The sequence below is a fragment of the Diceros bicornis genome, chromosome 23 (assembly GCF_020826845.1).
Source record: "Diceros bicornis minor isolate mBicDic1 chromosome 23, mDicBic1.mat.cur, whole genome shotgun sequence".
Taxonomy (NCBI): Eukaryota; Metazoa; Chordata; class Mammalia; order Perissodactyla; family Rhinocerotidae; genus Diceros; species Diceros bicornis.
In genome coordinates this window covers 25,467,073-25,482,108 of record NC_080762.1, presented here as the reverse complement: position 1 = coordinate 25,482,108, position 15,036 = coordinate 25,467,073, and the positions used below count along the sequence as shown (strand labels likewise).

Here is a 15,036-nt window from a genome sequence, read left to right as displayed (position 1 = left end):
GCCAACTCCCAGAGCACGAAGATATTTTCTTACGTCTCCTCTAAAAGATTTATACTTCTAACTTTTACATTTAGGAGTGTGTTTCACATTAAATTAATTTTGTATATGCCGTGATGTAGCGATTGTATTACTTATCTATTGAGGAATAACCAATTACTCCAAGACTTAGCGGCTTTAAACAACAATAAACGTTTAATATTTCACACAGTTTCAGTAGCTCAGGAATCTGGGAGTGACTTGGCTGAGTGGTTCTGGCTCAGAGTCTCATGAAGTTGCAGTCAAGAGGTTAACCGGGCAACAGTCATCAGAAGACTTGACTGAGCTGGAGGATTTGCTTCCAAGATGGTCACTCACGTGCTTGGCGAGTTGAGCTGGTTGTTGACAAGAAGCTTCAGTTCCTCACCTTATGGGCATTTTTGTGAATGTCCTTACGTGGTAGCTGGATTTGTCTGGAGAGAGTGATCCAAGAGAAACAAGGACAAAGCTGTAATGTCTTTTGTGACGTAGCCTCAGAAGTCACACTCCATCATTTCTGCAATGTCCTATTGGTTATGTAGGTCAGGCGTGTTCACTGGGAGAGGACTAAACAGGAGCATGAATACCAGGAGGCAAGAACCATTAAGGGTTCTTGGAGGCTGGCAACCACAGGGATTGAGGTTCACTTTTTTCCATGCATCAGTTGTCCGGCCTCATTTGTTGAAAAGATTACTCTTTCTTTATTGAATTTTTTTGGCACTCTTGTGAAAGATTAAGTGAATAAATGTGAGTTGATTCCTAAATTCTTTATTTTGTTCCATTGATCAGTTTGTTTTTCTTCATGGCATTACCACCTTGTCTTGATTATTATAGTTTTATAATAAGCCTTGCAATCAGGAAGTGTAAGTTTTCCAGTTTTATTCCTTTCCAAAGTTGTTTTGGCTATTCTAGATTCTATGCATTACCACATGAATTGTATAATCAGCTGTCAATTTCTAATAAAAAGCCTGTTGGGATTGTGATTTGGATTTCATTGACTCTATAGATGAATTTCGGGAGGACTGAATCATAATAGTATTGAATCTTTCAATCCATGGTATATCTCTCCATTTATTAGGTCTTTACTTTCTCTCAGCAATATGTTGTAGTTTTCAGTGTAGAAATTTTATATGTCTTTTAAAAAATATATTCCTCAGTATTTTATGAGTTTTGATACTATTGCAAATGGAATTTTAAATTTGATTTAACAATTGCTTTTTGCTAGTATATAGAAATTGAGTTAATTTTTATATATTGACCTTATATGCTGAAACTTTGCTAAACTCACTGTGTTGAGAAGCCCGAGCTGATTTGTTGAATTAAGAATGTACAGATTATGACATGCTGAATGAGGGGGCACAAGCCACCCACACAGAGTTAGCAAGTAGCTCCCTCCGCATCTGAGCTCCCACTTTGGGGAAGTGAAACCCATGAGGTCGTTTTGATTGAAGGTGCAGTTTCAGTACACTCACACAAAGGAAGTAGAATCACAAGATTTATTACTTACAGATCCCAGAAGGGAGGAGGCGTTCTGCAATGAGCCAGAGGAAGGACAATCCTCCATCCCAGGTCACAAGCAACAGGAGATAGAGAGTAGAGTAGCAAGCACCTATTATGTATAAGGTGATTGGAGTGGAGGTCACTAACTTTTTGCAGGCTTAACTCTAAGTAGTTATTTTAAAGGGTGCCCTGGAAAAAGCAAAGCAGGAACTTATGTCAGGAATCCTAAACTCAGGTTTTTATGTAAATGTCTAGACTTTGTGTGTGAGCAGGGTTATCATACTGTAAAATGCTTAGGCAGCAACTCAAAATAGTTGTTTTTCTCATCACATTTACTTATTAGTTCTAGTAGCTCTTTTTATCATTTCTTTAGCATTTTCTACATGAGTAAGCATATCATTTAGAAAGGAACACTTCTTCCTTCCTAACCTGCGTGCTTTTTATTTTTTTTTCTTGCCTTAAGGCACTGGCTAGGACCTCTAGTACAAAGTTGAATAGAAGTGGCAAGAGCAGACATTTTCTTGGTTTGTTCCTGATCTTAGGGGGAGGTATTCAGTCTTTCAGCATTAAATGCAATGTTAGCTATAGATTTGCATAGATACCCTTGATCAGGTTGAGGAAGATTCCTTTCTATTCTTAGTTTGCTGAGAGGTTTTGTTTGTTTGTTTTTATCATGCATAGATGTTGAATTTTGTCAAATATTTTGTCTGCATCTGCATATGGCATTTCCTTTATTTGCTTAGTGTGGTGGATTATGCTAATTAATTTTCAAATGTTTAAAAAACCCTTAAATTTTGGGGTTATTCCCTACTCAGTCATGCTGTATTATTGTTTTCACATATTGCTGGATTGTATTTGCTAATATTTTGTTAAGGATTTTTACCTTTATGTTCAGGATATTGGTCTATTATTTTCTTTAACATCTGTCTGATTTTGATGTCAGGGTAACTCTGGCCTCATAAAATGAGTTGAGAAGTGTTTCTTCTTCTGTTCTCTGAAAGTAGTTGTATAAGATTGGTGTTTCTTTTTTTAAATGTTTGCTAGAATTTACTACTGAAAGTGTTTGGGCTTGGAGTTGCTTTTTGGGGCAAATTTTGATAATGAATCAATTTCTGTAGCAGACATAGGGCTATGCATATTTTCAATGGGTCTTGAGTCACTTTTGATAAATTGTGGTTTTCAAGAAATTTGTCCATTTCATCTTAGTTGTTGAATTTATTGGTGCCAAGTTGTTCATAATATTCCCTTATTTAACATTTTGATGTCTATAAGACTTGTACTTAAACTCCCTCTTTTGTTCCTGACATTGGTATTTGTGTTCTCTCTCATTTTTTCTTGGTCCATCTTGCTAGACATTTATCAATTTCATTATGACACTTTTGAAAGAACCAACTTTTGACTTGGTTAATTTTCTCTATGGTTTGTTTTCTATTTAATCAATTTCTGTCTTTAGGCTTATTATTTTCTTCCTCTTAGGAATTTTGGATTAATCAATTCATCTTTTCCTAGCTTTATAAGGTAGAAATTTAGATCATTGACTTAATTTTTCTTCTTTTATAATATAAAGCATTTAATACTATAAATGTAAATAGAAAAATAGTCAAAAGACTATGCAGAAAGTATTAGTAGCCTGAACGACTGATAAAGCAGTATATTCTTATATGCAAAAAAATTTTATAAATCAGTCAGAAAAATAAAACACCCAACAAAAAAGGGCAAGGACATGAATAGGTAATTTGCCAAAAAAGTAGTATGAATATTAAAAGATATTCAACTTGCTAATAATTAAAACAATAAAATGAAAATAGATTCCCATTTTTCACTTGTCAGAATGGCAAAGATTGGAAAGGTTGACCAAAGTCATTTGGGCAAGTATATGAAAGACATAGGCGTTCTTGTTTTGGTTGGTGGGAGTATAGTAATTGGTTATCAAGGAATTAGGGACACATTAAGGAACAAAAGAGGCAGTGGGCAAGATGGGCTGTCTCTTGTCCTGAGCCTTCATTTGGAGGGAAAGTTGAGTAGAATTGCTCCTGGAGTGAAGTTCGGGTTGTCATGGTTACCTGTGTTTAGAGGTGGATTTTGAGGACTATTGGAGAGGAAAGGGAGGTAGGTTGGTAGATAGCAAGCAAGAGATGTAGTTCTGGCCTTGTGGAGGGTCTTCTCCTCGCCACACACTTTCTGCCACCCAGCGCTTTCATGCTACCCTTTGTCTCCTGTGACGATGCTCTGGCCCTTATCTGTCCTGAGACCCAGGCCTACACATAAACGAAGACCAAACCTAGCCCTAATGCTCATACAGCTCAGTGCTACTAGGAGTTGCCCACAGGAGATTTAGCAACCTGAAGTTATCCTGGATGAAACTGCAGTTTACCTTCGGTGACTTCTAATGCATAGCCCTTGCTTAATATATGATGCCCCAGGGGTCTTACCATCGCGGTAAGTGACCATTTCATAATAAAGAAATGAATCCATAGTGGTTAACTTTAAAATTGGTAGCCAAACAGAACTTCATTTGGAAGGAAAATTGAGTAGAATTGCTCCTGTGGCAGATTTTTGTGTCTGCATGTGTGTTTTGTGGGGGCGAAGTTGTTAGGTAATCTTGACTCTTGCTAGCTCAAAATTGTTAGTATGTATGTATGTGTTTATTTATTGAATTCCTGCCTTGTTCCAAAAGGATTTGAGGAAGCTTCCCCTTCTTCCCCACCCTATCACACAAAATAGAATAAAATAAGTTAAGAACCACATCATGAGGAATGCAGCTTACTTAATTAGCCTTGATATTAGCCTTGATTTGTATAATTACGGGATGGGAGAGAACAATATAGGATGTGGTTGGCTAAGGGATTGGAGCAGGAAACCAAAGGATATAAAGTGGGAGAGAAGCATAGTGATTATAGCTGATTTAGAAGATGTGGTTGGAGGTGACCAAGTTTCCACTTGTTTCTAGAGGAGATTTGAAGCTTCCCCATCAGTAAAGTCCCGAAGCTGTAGAGTGAACTGGGAGACATTCCTTTCGGCCGTCAGAGGCTCGTTTCCCTTTCTGGGCTGCATTAGTGATTGTGGGATTGCTGGAATAAGAGAGGTGGCAGGCTTGCAATACTGTTAGATTATGAGAAGTAACTTCATGGTGATCTTTAAAAAGAATACTTTTATTCTGAAAGTTCAAGTGAAGTTTAACGTTAATTGAAGCTGTCAGACAACCTAAAATTTCTCTTTCAAGAAAGCTGATTTTCTTCCCTCAGATGAAAAGTGAGTGATTAATTAGCCTGCCATTATAAAAGGAGATGATAATGTTAGTAGATACTGAATTTCCTGTTAAATGGATTACCTATTGTATTCCATTTGGAGTTCATGTATATGTTTTAGAAACACATTCATCTTTATACTAAGTCACCACTGTAAAAGCTACATATTGAAATTTTAAGCTTTTTCTTAACAGTGATACTTAACTTTCAGAAGAGAGCCAGCTCTGATCATCTTCTATCTTAATGGGCATTTTAATGTAGCTTTTTTTGGTATCCCAATTCTCTACCCTGATTCCTGCCAAACCCTCACCCCCTAACATACCTACAAACACACAAACATGTTTTCCCCAGCAGGGTTGATTCATACGCACCTGCGTGTATGTCTGCGTTCAGACAGTCCAGCTGATGCGTGTCTGAGGCATGGAAGTCCTGCACACTCCAGTTACTGCTCCCGTTCCTTTCCTGTTGCTTTTGGGCATTTTATTTAGCTCCTTGTTCACCTTCACCATTTGACCTTCAGGCTGCCAGTACTTGAGATGACCTTTCCTTCTTCCTGCAATCCCTCATTTTTACTAAGAACTTATAATGAATTTAACCCCAGCTTTTCCAGATAGTAAATCTCCTCTCAGCACATTCACACACGTTAGGTATTCTTACTGGTTTCATCTTCTTGAAGCATTGGCCCAAATCTGGACTGGTTGCCCCCAAGGCCCGCAGCGTAACTGCTCTCCTGGTATCTCCCTTCACCATCCTCCTAGAGCCTGTCTTGTGATCATTTCGTTATTTTCCCAGAGCCTGTATCTTCCTCTTTCTTGATTTATGCCCTCATTTTGGGGGAGTACCTCCTCCAATTGCCTCCTGAGAAAGGTTCATGGGCAGTAATTTTTTGGGGCCTATGCGTGTCTGAAAATGTCCTTATCCCACCCTCACGTTTGATTGACAGATTCAGTGTTGAACTAAAGATTGAAATGAATTTTCCCTTAGAATTTTGAAGGCATTATGTCCCTGTCTTCCAGTCGCTGTTGAGAATTTCTAATGTTACTCTGCTTTTGATCTTTAATTTGAAGCCCTTTTTTAAATTTTTTTTCTCTTTAGAAGCTTGTGCTATTTTCTTTTTATCTTCAATTTTCTGAAATTTTACACTCCAGATATAAGAGATGCCACAAATTTCCACGACTTTCAGAGGTTCTGTAGCGTAAATTGAATTGCTTCTTGACTTCCCCACCGCCAGCTTAGGATTCAGCTTTCTTGGGCCTGCTTTTCCGTCTCAAATGATTTTTTTTTGCTGCTATTTCCTTCACTCTTCCTTTTGCCCTTGAGGCTTATGTCTAAAAAAATGAACATAAAAAACTTTACTATAGTTTTAGGAAGGTGTTTGGGAGGAACAGAGGTGTTCACTCTTCCATCTTTACCCGGAAGACTACCCATTTGCTCTTCAAACCACTTTGCTGTGGATTTTGCCCGCACCCCATCACTGAGACTGCCCACAGAGGCCACGCAAGCTCCTGTTGTCAGATCCCCTGGGCTCTTCTCTGTCCTCGTCTTACTTGACCTCCCAGCAGCATTTGATGTGGATGTGACTGCTCCCTCCTTTTCCAGATCATCTCCTCCCTTTGTTTGATGACTCCGTGCTGTCTTGGAGTTTTTCCTAATCGCTGGCCATTCTTCTCTGTCTTCTCAGCTGGTTCCTTCTCTATATCTGGCCTCTAAATAATTTTATTTAGAGTGCCGCAGGCTAGTTTTTTTTGGCTCTGTCTCTATCTTCACTCTCCTTCATAGTTTTAATGCAGTTCCACGACTTTAAATGCCGTTTATGTGCTGAGGATACCCTCTGAGATCTCTCCTCTGAGCTCTAGACTCAAAAGTTCCCGCTTGGTCTCTTTGGGCATGTTGTAAACAGAACTCTTGGTTCTCCCTCAAACTTGCTTCTTCTCCAGTCATCCCTACATCAGTAAGTGGCACCACCGTCTAGCTAGTTGCTCAAACAAAAGTAGTTGGATTGATTATTCCCTTTTCTAATCCAATCCATCAGCAAGTTATATCTCCAAAATGTATCTTCAATTTATCTTTGCCCTCAGATGTCTAGCCCGGTGCCTGGCACAGATGAGACATTCACTAGTAAATGATCAAATGAATTATGTCAATAGAAAACCAAGGAAATTGGTGTAAAATAATGTGGCCACCTCAAAAATGTTGAAGTTATGAAAGACAAAGGCAGGGGGACTATTCTAAGTTAAAAGATATTAAAAAAAAGACATGGTAGCCAAATGCAATACATGATTCTTGATTGGATTCCAGTTTTTAAAAAGCCAGCCATAAGGGATATTATAGGGACATGGGGAAATTTTAATATGGATTGTATATAGATAATATTGTATTATTGGTATTACAATTATGTGGGAGGATGTCCTTTTTATTAGGAAAATACAATTTGAGGTTTCTAGGAATGATGTATTATGATACCTGCAACTCGTTTTCAAATGGTTCAGGAAAAAAAAGCTCTTATCAAGAAGGAGGGAGAAAACAAATGTAGCAAAATGTTAACAGCTCGTGAATCTAGGTAAAGGATATATGGATTTTCATTATACTTTTCTGTTAATCTTACTGTTGGTTTGAAAATTTTTCAAAATAAAAAATTTAAAAAATCAACAGTGAAGAAGAATTTAAGGAAAAGATATTTCAGGGCAATTTTTAAGCCCCCAAATGTTGAGATCCATTTTAAATCATAATAGTAAATGTAAGAAAGTCAAAGGATATATGTAGTTATAGAGTTGATATCTTAATAGGAAGGAAATTAAACTGAGTAAAAACAAGGCCTTTGTGGAAAAGTGACCTTTTAAAAAAAACTGGCGTGCAAGTCAGTGGTCAGCTGCCCACCAGAGGGCAGTGCAGGAGAGTGATTCTGTCCACCGCAGGCCCGCTGAGACCTGTGTTCTTTCCCACATAACTGGCCCCACGTGAGGTCGCTCTTCTCCCCGCAAAACATTTTTAGGATTCTTAGACCACTTTAGAAGAGAGAGAATGTGGATAGTTTTACTGCTTCCCATTTCTTTTCCCCTGCTCAGATCTGCTTCTAAACTCTGTGGATTTTAGCTTTTGGCTCCTCTGCTCCCTGGAGGTCCTGGAAGAGTCTGGATATGGGACGTGTAGATCTGCCCTCTTATGTGTGCGCTCCAAAGGCCAATGATGCGTTTGCCCACTAGCATCTCAGGAATTATATCTTTTTATTACAAACTGCCAAATCATAGTCCTGTTGCAATTACTCTTTAGATTTCCTAGGATCTATTAAAATTCCAGGAATTTCATTCAGGGATTTTGCCTCCCTAAAGCTGTAATGTACTTCCTTATGAATGGTTGACTTAAAAAGGCTGACTTTCTGTGTGCTTACCCAAAATAGATGGGTTAGCGTAAATGTTGTAGAAAGTTACCAGCAAATTAAATGGCTAGTCTGTGATAGATGGTTATTCTTTCCCCTAACATTTACCCAATTCCTGTGGAACAAGCTTGTGCTACTAGACTAGAATTAACAACCACAGGGGTGAGGAAGTTAGACCCAGTCTCCTGAGGTGCTTATAATTAGGTGAAGGGGGCAGACATGCCCCAAACAAATTTAGATAAGGCCTTCAGAAGTAAGTGCTAAATTTAGATAGAAGCAAAAGTGGTTTGGGGGTGGGAGCAGGTGGTGAGAGAGGATTGTTGCAGTCGGAGATGGTGGGTACCACTTGTTCTATCTTGGCTCAGTACATGGAGTCCTGTTCAGAGGTCCTTCAAGGGCAAACTCAGCATCAGGACAACACCAGCCTCTCTGGATAGCTTGCTCTGACCCTCCCCAAATGAGGTAAATGTCCTTCCTGTGTTAACTTCCTGTGTTAACTGCCCTCCGCCTCCAGTTCCTACCTCCATTATAGCATGTTATTCATGCTTGTTAATTCACATGTTTTTCTTTCCTGGGGACAAAGACTGATTACTAATAGATTTGTGCATTCTCCCATTCTGATTCCATTCTGGTCCTGTACGTATTTTTCTTCCTCTAGGGTACTCTCTTTTCTTCCTCAGTTTTTCTGTCTTTTTCTCAAATATAGTGACATAGACTCACTGACATCTTAAAAAAGTAAAGGAGAGAAAAGGAACTAACTCACTGAGTGCCGCCTTTGTGTTGAACACTGTTCACTGTTAGCTGTTTTATGAGCATTTTCTCACGTAATCTTGTTCCTCTAACAAACACACCAAGCTTCTTCCCCCTTCAGGTCTCTGCACTTGCTATTTCCTCTCCTGGGAACTGTTTTTCCTCAGGTCCTCAAGAAGGTGGCTCCTTGTTCTGCTAACAAACACATATAGTTTATAACCCATTCTTCTGAAGTTTATTTTATCAGGTTGGTTACCCCTCTCCTCTCAGTGGTGGGGAGGGTCCCAGGGACAGGAATTAGCTGAAGCCAGGCTGAGAATCTTTGACCTCCTCCCTGTCAATCTCCCTGCCCTTGTAGCTGCTTCTCCAGTGCATCAAGTCCTGGTCCTGGGTTGTCTCAAGTTAGTTTACTAATTTTTATTAATATTGCTTTATTCCCGCCTCATTATAATTGGTAATGTCATCCAGACTCTACCTCTCCTAAGAGATGAGGGATTCAGTTTTTTGGTTAGCTTTCCTCTTAAGATCGGGCTAACCCATCATCTTTTAGCATATGGTTATGTTCTTTATAGTCTGGAAGTCTAGGTCAGACCTTTATAAATGGACATATACTTAATAATAAAAAACCTCATCTATTTCTACAGATTTAGTGTTAAAACAATGTAACCAAGTGCTCATTTTCTGATATACAGTAAAATCTTACTTTTAAAAATCTTACCCATCCTTTAAAGCTCAATACAAGCCCTGACTCCTCTGATGTTTTCTGCATCTGTGGTACCCCATGTTAGTCTTTCCTGCTCTGAATTCCTGTGGTCTATATACTTCGATTTGGCCATTAATCTAGAGAATTTAATTGCTTTGTGTGTCTATAGCTTATCTTACCAATGAGATAGTAAGATGCCAGTTGATTGTGGCAATGTCTTGTCAATGTTTGCAGTGTTGAAGAAGTGCCACTTTAAAGGAGATTTTTGAAGCAAAGTATCTTTAAATAATTTATTTTCCCTAATGGAGTTTTACTGATTTTCTTAAATACAATTGAAAAGTCATTCATCTTATTTAGGTTTTCTTAAAAGCATTTTCTTTAAATATAAGATTATTATTTTTCTACATTTTTATTATTCACTTTATTCTCAGTATTCATTTCAGAAGACTAATGTGTTCGGGTATAGTGCTCCAAGGAATTGTTTCAGAAAAGAAAAAATATTAATTATTTCCTGTAGCCTATCTATAAAAAGCCATTTGGGAAAGTACACTCATGTTAATCTTTTATAGGACTTTGGGGTGAATTTCTGTAGTTGCTATATTAAAGTCATTTTCCATCTTCTATAGAAAATTTGTAAAGATGTATTTGATAAAATATCAATATTTTAATAGCTGTAATTGCCTGAGCATTCCTATTTATATGTTGAGCTGTCTAATTCTTACCAGAGCTGCTGCTTCCTGGCCGAGTTTAAACATCAGTCTCCAATCAGTTAGGTTAATCTCTATATAATATAATTAAATTCATCTGACCTGGTTACTGGGTACATTTCAGCTATCAGACTGATGTTTATCATGACACCACTAAGAATATTTCAATTTTAAAATTGACCTTTTGGAATCAGCCTTTCTTTAATCTACCAGTTATATTTAACAGAAATATTTCTTTTAAAAAGTAACCTGACTTTATTAACGTATTTAATTTCAAAAACTGAAGTGGTTATAAAATGTGTATAAGGCAAAATGCCTTAAAACACTAATGACATTCCTTTTTATTTGTAGAGATACTTTCTAGTTGGGAGCAATCATGCAGAAACAAAATATCGTGTGTTGAAAATTGATAGAACAGAGCCCAGAGATTTGGTCATAATTGATGATAGGGTAAGTATCTTGCAAACCTGCATACAAACAGGAACTTTTGTCCTTGTTGTTTAAAGATATGAAATATCCTACAGCTTCTAGTGATATATAATTTTTTATCACTTATCTAAAAATTACAATTATTTTTCATGGTTGGCTAGAATTTGAATCTCTAATCTGGTTTCTAGAAATTACTGATGTCAAGAAGTATGCCAGACTTACACTTGGTCCCTCATTTTGATTTGTTTTACAAAGTAAACTCTTTGGATAAGATAACGAATATATTTTCTTAAAGAGGTGACATTTTAAGGATTCAGTATGACTCTTCATATTGCATCTACTGCAGATATTATTTATTACTATGCTTTAATATGAAGCTACTTGAAGTCAGGGAGGGCTTCTGTACACCAGACTTTTTATTACACTGCTAAAAATCACCTCTGGATGATCTTCTGATGACTTGCTGTGCGCTAGAGAAATGTTGAACTGTTCTTATCCAGATGTTATATTATCCAGAGTCAGGAGTACAGAGACTTAATTCAGGTGGCACAAAAACATGAGACTTAGTCAAAAGTGAAATACAATATGGTGGTATTAAACAGTTAATTTTAACTCTTTCAAATGGGAGAAGCTAACTTACCCTTTGTATTGAAGTTCTTGTCTGTGAATATTTCTGAATCCGTGTAGATTCCTGGTTTCTCAAATGTGTTAGTAGCTACAGTTTGAACCCATTTTCACTAAGTTCTTTGCAAAACTATTTTCTGTGTTATAATGATTTTTAGATACATTGTATGTTGTGGTTTCCTGCACTCCTGGGTGTTGTTGTCTCCCCTCCCCCACCCCCTGCACCCCACCCCCATCACCGTCTGGGAGTTTTTATTAATATAATGTAGTGATTATTGGCTTTATTTGGGGGTGGGAGTGGTTGATCAGAGATTCCTTGGAGAATCTAAGAAAAGCTGTGGGCCTCATAAAAAAACACATCTATATACAGTCAAAACTTTGCATACAGTTTTAAGGAATTCACAGATTTCTTGAAATTTTCCTGTGGATCCTTTAGACCTGTAGTTCAGAAGATAAGGTTTTGACAAAACTTTTTAGCACGGCGACATGTGATACAATAACCACTGTTAATTGCTAATAGGAAAGAATTTGTTGGCTTTTTAAAACTGTAGCTTAGTCCTGCACTGTTGTATGTTTCTCTATGAAATAGCTAGTGATTCTTGCCGGCAACTTTTAATTTCCAGGGATAAATAATAAATAATGAATCTAAAGAGTAAGCACAACCTTACAGATTGAATTTGCTTATTTTCAGCATGTGTACGCTCAACAAGAAGTGAGAGAACTTCTTGGCCGCTTGGATCTGGGAAATAGAACCAAGATGGGACAGAAAGGATCCTCCGGGTTATTTCGAGCTGTTTCAGCTTTTGGTGTTGTAGGTAAGAAATTTACCTCCCTCTTTTTTTTCTTTCTACATAGATCACATAAAGGTAGTTTGCAAGGCTATATAGCTTTATAATTATGACCATCATCTGTGGCTTTGGTTGTTCAAAGCTTCACTATCCATCAGTCAGGTGTCAGACAGCCTTTCTATAGCGTCTGCTCTGTCCTCAGCCCTGTGCTCAGTTTTATGTGGGATACACACAAACGTAGAAATGGTTTTGGCCTTTAAGGAGTCTGCTGCTGGGCTGTTGAGGAATGAAAAAGTAAAAATTAGCTTGAACTGTAACCATCTGCTCTGCCATTCATCAGCTGGAAAAAACAGGTACAGGTGAAACCAGGTTTAAAATTAACAGGAATTTCTCCCACAGACATGCTGCAGCTGTCAAGTGTCATAGCCCACTTCTTTGAATGACTACTGCTTTCTTATTCACCGAGAAACTTGGTTGTCTAGAATCACAGACTGTCAGAAACTTCGCTGTTTGTAATTATGTCAGTAAGAGAAAACATCCCCCTCTCGCCTGGATAATCTAAGTTGCTTTGACACAGAGAAGCAGCCTCGATTTATAACTCAGATGCAGAGCTTCAGATAAAGGGTTTCTGGACACGATATTCCACAGCTATGCAAACATTATTGTTTTCAAGGAAACAGAACCCTGAGTCAGCTTCATAGTCCAGACTTGATGTTGATCACTTTACATGGAGTCCTGCTTTGGTTTGAGCCTCTTCATTTGAATTTTACCTAAACTCCACTTTCTCCAATATCCTAAAATAACTCCTTTACTTTGTTCATTCACAAACAATTATAGAAATAATTTTGGCCTTTAAGGAGTCAGCTGCCGGCTGTAGGGCATTTGTGAGATGCCCACAGTTCCTCTGGTGTGTGTTGTCCCTCATTGCAGTGGGTCAATAAACCTGCTTTGCTGTACTATGGATTTGTCCCTGGGAGTCTTAGGACAATTGGGCTAGGATGGGGGACAAAAACCAACACACACAGAACAACTCCAAGATTGTAATTAAGAGCCAAGCTGTGTAGTAAAAGTTAAATATTGTTGGAGATTACATAAGTGGTAAATTACTTGGACCCGGAGTGGCCAGGTTTCTCCAGATTTCCTGGAGAAGATGGGACTCCGGCTGGACCCTGAAGGAGTAACAAGATTTGGACGGATGTGGGGAAGAGGAGAGAGAACTCCAGTGGGAATGACAGCAGAGGCAGAAGCATGAAGATGCTCGTGGGTCCTGAAATGTTGGCAAGTAGTTGGGTGAGGCCAGATCACTTGGGGCCTTGGAAGCCAAGCAGAGGGCAAGTGTCTCTCAGCTTCTCTGTTGGCAGAGCCTTATTTTGAGTCTATTTTTTTTTTTTTAACACTTACACAATTATCTCTGTGCTGCTTAAACCTGCTGGACTGTATGCAGTATTGACAGAGTGATTGGTATCTATAGATCTTAACAAAATTAATATAAACTTGACTATACTGTATAGTTTTAAATTCTTATGTCAGATTTTCTGATTGGCACTTTCTATTTTGTGACTCTATGTTTGTTGAAATTGATTGTATTCTGCTATATTTGAAGTTTGTTTTTTTCACTGAGCTCTCATAGCTCTTCATGTGTGATCCCATTAGATCCATTTTGTGTCTTAGGTGGCTACAGGGAAGGTTAAGAGTGGAGGGTATGATTAGTTTCTTCTCCTTAGGACTGGCCCGTTTTCTATACCTTCTGCTCAGTCTTGACAAGTCCCTTGAGGTTAGGTGACATGTTTAATGGGTAAGTGTTTGTGGGTAGTGCATGTCTGTGTACATCGTGTGAGTTCATGTGTTTAAATTCCCTAAATTCTGTGTATGTTAAATTCCACTTTAGGTGTTGCTTATATTTTAAATAAAAGAAAAAAAAACCTGGAAATAAAATGTGTCTTAAATGCAGTAGGCTTAATTTAAGTACTAGTTACTTAATAGGTTAAATTTATTCCTTTAAATGCGGATATTTTATCACAGCTTTTTTAAATGGAAATTTCCTAAGGTGTACGTAATAGTGAATGCCTCATTAGCCAGGGTTTATTATCCAAAATTGAACCTTCCTTGATGATTAAGTATAACGAAGTGAAGATCAGTTATTGAACTGTGTTTAAAAATAGCTACCCTCGAGTATTCTGGAGTTGTGTTGAGTAGTTTGCCTTTACATTAAATGGCCCCTAGACTGCTCTTCTGCTTTGTCTTTATGCTGCTTTAGTCATTCTTCATTGTTCTTGGCATTTTTGCCTGTAACAGTATTCATTGCCACATTGTAAATCTGTTGATAAGTAAGCTTGTAAAACCAGAAGTTTTATTTTAAACAATTGATAACCAAGTTGGTAATGAGACATTTATTTTATACACAAGGATTAGCTAATAAACTTTGGATGAGAGCTGAAGGTGTCTCCATGTTTCTCGTAAAGGCAACATTCTTAGCTTTGCGGTAGCTATTTCTCTTGCAGTTAGAGGCCTCTTAGATTTGAGACTGTCCTTGGATGGTGAAGTCACTGAAAAACTGACCTACCAGTAAAAGTGACACAATAGTGTACTAAGTGAGGAAATGCATTTTATGTATTCTAGTTCAACCATGTAAATAAAGCTTAGAGTCAGTGAAGAGTAAAAGGGAGTTAATGAAAGTCTATGATTTGTCTAGTACTGTCCTAGAAATAATGAGGGATACTGAAATAGCAGAACACAAAATACTTATCTTTGAAAAATATATAGTCTGGTTGTCAAAATAATATGTATGTGAAATGTCTAGAACCGTTGTCTTTTATGCTGTGACTAAAATATTTTCTCTACTAAGTTTCTCAGCATGCTTATTTTGTATTTTGCTGGAATGTTTTGAACTATTTTC

General features: G+C 37.8%; 1 protein-coding gene across 2 annotated transcripts in view; it reads left to right on the top strand.

The window, feature by feature from the left end:
* The window catches only part of FIG4 (FIG4 phosphoinositide 5-phosphatase), a 128,975-nt gene that overhangs the window by 4,359 nt on the left and 109,580 nt on the right, over nucleotides 1-15,036 (top strand). For both annotated transcript variants that reach the window (XR_009223544.1, XM_058566477.1), the window contains exons 2-3: nucleotides 10,651-10,749; nucleotides 12,044-12,167. Coding sequence is in view for 1 of the 2 variants with exons in the window: in XM_058566477.1 (XP_058422460.1) it covers nucleotides 10,651-10,749; nucleotides 12,044-12,167 (223 nt within the window). In the remaining variant the exon portion in view is untranslated. The remainder of the gene's footprint in view (nucleotides 1-10,650; nucleotides 10,750-12,043; nucleotides 12,168-15,036) is intronic.